The 6343-nt window shown below is 60.5% G+C and overlaps 1 protein-coding gene across 1 annotated transcript in view; it reads right to left on the bottom strand.

Annotated features, from left to right (window-relative positions):
• Positions 1-18: 18 nt before the first annotated feature.
• TMEM120A (transmembrane protein 120A) overlaps positions 19-6343 on the bottom strand; it is a 6735-nt gene continuing 410 nt past the window's right edge. Inside the window, exons 2-12 of the mRNA XM_005425454.3 lie at positions 5774-5892; positions 5208-5324; positions 4770-4829; positions 3999-4094; positions 3688-3777; positions 3303-3368; positions 3132-3193; positions 2841-2933; positions 2197-2261; positions 1570-1638; positions 19-1490 (exon numbers count right to left, since the gene is read on the bottom strand). Coding sequence (XP_005425511.1) covers positions 1377-1490; positions 1570-1638; positions 2197-2261; positions 2841-2933; positions 3132-3193; positions 3303-3368; positions 3688-3777; positions 3999-4094; positions 4770-4829; positions 5208-5324; positions 5774-5892 — 951 coding nt within the window. The 3' untranslated portion in view covers positions 19-1376. The remainder of the gene's footprint in view (positions 1491-1569; positions 1639-2196; positions 2262-2840; positions 2934-3131; positions 3194-3302; positions 3369-3687; positions 3778-3998; positions 4095-4769; positions 4830-5207; positions 5325-5773; positions 5893-6343) is intronic.

Raw genomic sequence — 6343 nt, 5'->3', positions numbered from 1 at the left:
GGAATAAAAACCCTGTGTCTGGAGTTTGCTTCCTGCATCTCTCTGCTCAGCCAGAGGGAAGAAGGAGGCAGGAGGAGCAATGGATGATAACCAGGAGGAAATCTGGGGATGTGGTGGCAGCTCTGGGTTTAGGCTGAGCTGGGGGCAGCCCCTACCCTGAGTGCTGGGCTGTGGAGGGGAGGGAGGATGGCAGTGGGGGGCTCTGGACTGGGGGTGCAGCTGTGCCCAACCTGCTCTTTGGTTCTTCCAGAGCTCCCAGTGCTGGTACAGCTGGTACAGGGTGTCTCTTCCCCACCTCCAGGGACACTGAGGTTCTGCTGGGCTCCTTGGGATGCCATGGGAAGGAGCACCCCCTGCAGCTCAGGCTGGTGGAAGGGCACAGGGAGATGACTTCTCATAAAATCATGGGCTCATTTAGGCTGGAAAGCCCCTCCCAGCACTACCAAACCCACCACTCAGCCATGTCCCCAACTGCCTCATCTACATGGCTTTTAAATCCCTGCAGGGATGGTGACTCCACAACTGCTCTGGGCAGCCTCTGTCAGGGCTGGACAACCCTTTTTTGTGAAGACATTTTCCTTAATATCTGATCTAAACGTCCCCTGGTGGAAGCTGAGGCTGTTTCCTCTTGCCCTATCGTGACATTTTCCTATTGCCCCCCACCTCCACCCTCCTGTCAGGGAGGTTGTGTCAGGACCCCCTTCCTGATGAACCAAAGCCACAGAGCAGAGTGTGGGAGCAGCTCCCAGACTGACCCAGGGCAGCTCCTTCCCTTTATTTTCACATCTGCAGCCTCAGGAGCTGCCAGCCCAGGCTGCTGCTGGCACAGCCCCAGCTCCTGCTGCTCCCACCCCTCCCCTGCCCCAGCCACCCCTTCCCTGTGGATTGAAGGTGAGGGAGGAGCTGGGGCAGCCCTGGAATCAGAGCTGTGCACAGCCCCAGCTGCCCCTGCAGGGTCTCTGCTGCCCTCAGCACACAGGGGCTGCCCTGGGTGCAGGGCTGGGGGAAAGGGGGAGCCTCCAGCACCCCAGGAGCTGTGGGAGGCAGTCCCTGGGCACTGCCCTGCCCCTGTGGGGAGCAGCAGCACCCAGAGGACATCCCAGTGCCAGGGAGGGGAGTGGCTGTCCCAGGCATCCTGCTGTCTGCATGGGGAGGGCAGCCAGGACAGGAGGTGCAGGGTGCTCCTGGCTGCAGGTGAGTGACTCCAGCAGGGATCCAGCCCCAGGCTGAGCACAGGGACTGGCTAGGAGCAGGCCCCAAGCTCTGTCCCACAGCCAGGCCTCCAAGGGATGGGATGAGACCCCAGAGTCCGGACGGAATCGAGGAGATGGGGACAGGGGATGGAGAAACAGTCCAGGCCCCCACAGGGCCCCACTTCAATTCTCCTTCGTGTCCTGGTTCTTGTTCTGGATCTTCTGGTGGACGACACGGAGGGTGGTGAAGAAGTTGCCCAGGAAGAGGATGGAGAAGGGGAGGCCACACATGAGGACCTGTGGGCAGAGAGGCTGGGGTGAGCAGGAGGGACCTGCTGGGGATCCCCCTCCAGGGCCCTCCCAGGAGCCTCCTTACCTGCCACTCCTTGCACTCGGGGTGCTGCAGCATGCGGAACAGGGTGATGGCGTTGTAGAGCTGCCAGAACTGCAGGGGAGAGGAGATTCAGGGCAGCTGCTGCTGCTTCCAGAGGCTCAGCCCCAGGTCCCAGCCTGTCCTGTGGGGTATAAACTCCACCCCGACCTCGTGTGGGGGCAGTGAAACCCCATCCAGGCTCAGGGACAGAGGGCTCCTTCCCAGAGCACCCCAGCAGGGACATCCCCCCTGTTTTCAGGCCAGCTGGAGCCCAAGGGCCTCAGGCAGCCTCAGAGCAGCCTGTGGCCATCAGCCTCAACAATCTGACCGAGGAAGGGCTTGATCCTTTCAGCAGCAGCTCAAAGCTGGAGCTCAGAAGGGCTTTGGAAAGGCTTTGGAAGGGTTCTCACCACAGCACCCAGCAGAAACAGCCCAGCTCCTCCCCACCTCACTCCCCCAGCTGTGGTGGCTGCTTTGGAGGGAGAGGCTCAGCATTTGTTGGCAGCATTTCCCTGCTGTGGCAGCCTGTGGGGTCTGTGCCACGTCCAGGCCACCGAGCACAGCTGGGAATGTGTCACATCCCACTCCCACCCCAGGCTCCACATCCTGCCAGGACTGGGGCAGCCTCACCTGCCCAAAGAAGAGGAAGGGAAGCAGGAACGTGAGGCCTCTCCACATCCAGGACTGGAAGCCCTCTGCAAAGGATGAAGGTTTCTGTAGGAGCTGGAATGGGCTGGTGAACAGAGCCCAGCTCCTCCAAACATGGAGGACAGGGAGGCTCAGGCCCACACGTGCCTGGCTGAGGAAGTTCTGCCATTCCAGCCTCACTGTGGGCACAGGCAGGGGGGACAGTGGCAGGGACCCCTACTGCAGCACAGGGCTCTGGGCCCCCCTGCAGCTGGCCCTCAGCTCCTGCTCTCAGTGTCACAGGGGCTGGGGAGGTGACAGCCCACAGTGGTTTGGATGGGTGTGCCATGTCTGAAGGAGCTTCCTGGGCAAACCTGGGATGCCCAGAGCCACATCCACTGCCACCTCACATCCTGAAGGAGCCAGCTGTGGGCTGGTGGTCCCAGCAGAGCAGAAGGAGGGGGACAATCATCCTGTGGGGTGGTGCTGCCCCATAGGAGACGCTGCTCTGGGAGCTTTGGTTTGAATTGTAGCTTTTACTCTTCCTGCCACTGATAAGTGACCTCAGATCAAAGTATCACCATTTCCTTGAGTAGAACCCACAGCTCCCAGTGAGCTGAGCAGCAGCAGGGGCACATCCCACTCACCCACAGTCAGGTCCATGTTGTGCCTCTCCCCCAGCGCTCGCAGCCGGTACAAGCACCCGCTCTGGTAGTAATACTGCAGGAACTGCACAAAGCCTGCAAGGAGAGCATGGCTGCTGCCAGGAGCTGCCCAGGGATCACCTTCCAGCCTCAGCATCACCCCACGAGGCCAAGGGAACCACCAGGTGTGCTGAGAGCTGAGCAGCTGCAGCCAGGTCTCCATGTGTAGAGCTCTGCAGGCATTCTCAGCACCTGGGGGTCAGTCCCTGGCCCAGCACACGGGGCAGCACTTACTCTGGTACATGGAGAAGGACAGAAACTGGTTCCTGAACATCTGGTACATGAGCCCATCTGGCCTGTGGAGAGACAGTGCTGGCTGGGGGACGTGGGGCTGGGAGGGGACAGCCAGCCCTGCCTGTCCCACAGCCCAGGAGCCCCTCCATGGGACAAGGGACAGACACTTACCACGTCAGCATGACACCTGAGAGGAAGGTGGAGATGTAGTGATGGAAAACCCACCAGCCTTTGATCCTGGAGAGCAGACACAGAGAAGCACCGTCACATCTGGAGCATGAATCCAGAGCCAAAGGCAGCTTGGAGAGTGCAGCAGCCCAGCCCCAGCCATCCCCAGCTCCCAGGGCTGGCTGGGAAATGCCCCAGAGCAGGACCCAGGGCCTCGGGGCTGGGCAGCACCAGGGCCCTGCCAGCTCCACCTGCCCACGCGGGAACGGGAGGTTCCTCCTGCCCCCTCCTGCAGCTCCAGCAGGGTTTGCCACACACCCTGAGTGGGAGGGAGCTGCTCCCCTGTGACAGGGAAGGCCCAGCCCCTCCCCGGGCCCGGGGCACTCACTTGGAGCCGTTGTTGATGAGGATGCTCTCGCGGATGGTGAGGGTGCAGTAGTACCACACCAGGAGGAAGTTGAAGACGGCGTCTGTCACCCTGTGTCACACAGAGCAGGCTGTGACAGCCCCTGGGACACCCACCCCCAAGGAAAGGGACCTGCTCCCCACCGCCCACCATGGCCACGGCAGCCACAGAGGCCACCCCACCTCCAGATGCTTTAGCAGCACCTCCTGTTCAGCTCTGGATATTCCAGGATGGGAGAGAAGGGCAGGGGGGCTCTGGGAGGAGATCTCTGCCCAGCAGCAAGCCAGACTCACCTGGAGTTGAGGAGGAACCGACAGGAGAAGGAGACAATGAGTAGGATGATGGTGAGGTAGAGCTTGAACTTCTCGTACTCATCTTTATATGCAAACCTGCAGGGAAGCACAAGGTCAGGCTTGGAGCAAGGGGGCTGCTGGAAATCTGTGTCCTCCCATCCCATCTGGCTGGACAAAGTGATGTTTCTGGGAGACACTCAGGGAGAACCTTGCCTTGGGGGCATTTCTGAGAGCAGAGCACATCAGGCTGCTCCCACACAGAGCTGGGACACGTCTGAGCTCCCCAAACCACCCCAGCCTGGGGGTGGCCCTGCTGGGGGAGCTGGGCACACTGGGATGTGCACACATCTCCAAGGGGAGGACTGGGGAACAGAGGGAGAGAGGGGACTGGCTCCTGGCTGGGCATCTCTGGCAAGGGAAAGGCTCCAAGGGGCCAAAACCAACTTCTGGTGTTTCCCCAAGGGAAGAGGAGGGGACTGTCCACTGTCTGTCTTTCCTGGAAGTTCCTGACACAGTGGAAACACAGACATGGCTTCAGTGGAGGATCCCATTAACTTGTCAGAGCTAATGGTCCAGCCCAGCAACAGGAATGTGAGGGGGAGCCACGGATTTGGCTGATTCCTGGGAAGTGATGCAGGAAACAGCTCAGGAAGGGAATCTACACCGGGTGAGCCAAGTCAGCCCCGTGTCTGCCTGGGAGGAGCTGTTGTTCCTGGTGCCAAGGGGATCCCAAGGCAGGAAAATCAGAGGAGCAGCGAGGAGGGGCCGTACTTGGCCTGTTTGCTGAGCAGGGTCACGTTCACATTGCCGAGCACCAGACTCAGGTACAACCTGGGGAGAGAGCAGAGCGTTAGCACAAGGACCTGCCTGTGGAGCTGTCCCCTCCTGTGCCACCAGTGGGGCCAGGGATGAGCTCCAGGGGCTTCCACAAACCCTCTGGAATCCCCTGCCACGGGTGGGGGAGCACACACCCCACCTCCCACCAGGGCTTCACCAGGGCTTCTCCTCGGGCACAGCCACTGGGCAAGGGTGGGTGATGGCCATGAGCAGGCAGAGGAGTGAGGGCAGCACTGCTGGTGTCCTTGGGGAGCCCAAGGGGAGCAGCACAGCTGTGACACCGCTGGGCGCAGGGTGACAGCTCTGGGGTCTGTGCCTTACAGCCACAGGGGTGTGGAGGGGGGCCCAGCCAGAGCTGAGGTGCCTTCTCACCCGTTCTTCTTTGGCAGATAGGCCTCCATCTCAAAGAACACGTTCTGCCTCTCTTTAATCAGGCTCTGGGTCTCTTGGATGGATGCTTCCTGCTCGGGAGTCGCCTGGGCTTTGCATCTGGGGAGCAAACACAGGCACTGGCACCAGGAGAGCCTCTGGAACGTGAGCAGCACGTGCTGGCACTCCACAAGTGACTGGCTGGGGCAAGGACACCCCAAGGACAGGGAAGGTGCATGGCAGGCAAGTCCACAACTCCATCTGCAGGGCAAGCTCCTCTGTCAGGCTGTGATCTTGCTCAAGAGAAGGGAGCAGGGTGAGGCCAGATGGGTGTCTCACCCTCAGCAAGGATGGGGAGAGCTTTGTGCAGGAGGGGAGCACTTCATGGTACCTGCAAAACCTTTGCAAGCTCTGAACTGCAAACAGGGCACAGGAAAGGGGGGCTGGGGAAGAACAGCCTCCCCACAGCCCCTGGCTGCAGAGAGGTTTGCATTTGAGGCAGGAGGGGAGCTCAGCAGCCCCATCCTTGCTGCTGTCCCCTCCTGAGGTGTCACAGAGCACTGACTCACTTTTTGAGGGACAGGGACAGCTCCTTCAGCCGCTTCTTCTGCCGGGTGATGGAGCTGGAGATCCCATCCTGCAGCTTGGTCAGCTCCTCGAGTTTCTGCTTGTACAGCCTGTGGTTGTCCTGGGAAGGAGAGAGAGACCCGCACACGTTAGAGCTGCCTGCCCAGACACCCCTGTCCTTGGGCCCTTTTATGATGCTTTTGTTAAAAAATGTCCTTAATTTCACCTGTGCTGCTGCTGGGTGAGAGGAGGGGTGGCTGCAGAAGGCCAGGTGTGTTTGGGGACAGCCAGCCCTAATCCCAAGCAGGACATGCACAGGATGTTCCTGTGCTCAGGACACCAATGACTGCACACAGCAGACAGGAAGGACTTGGGAATAAACCCTGGGTGGGCCAACTGTGGTGCCACAGTGGCTTTGAGTGCTGGGACAGGACGAGCAGCTCTTTGTGCCTCCAGCTGGGAGAGCTTTGGGGCTCCACCTGAGCTCCCCTGGGAAGCTGGAAGGAGCCTGTCCATGAGCTGGACAAAGGAAGGGCTCCCAGCAGGGCTGCAGCCAATGCCCTGTAACCCAA

This window comes from Geospiza fortis, unplaced genomic scaffold (assembly GCF_000277835.1).
Source record: "Geospiza fortis unplaced genomic scaffold, GeoFor_1.0 scaffold425, whole genome shotgun sequence".
Classification (NCBI taxonomy): domain Eukaryota; kingdom Metazoa; phylum Chordata; class Aves; order Passeriformes; family Thraupidae; genus Geospiza; species Geospiza fortis.
Note: the sequence above shows the minus strand (reverse complement) of the source record. Positions and strands in the feature narration are given on the sequence as shown.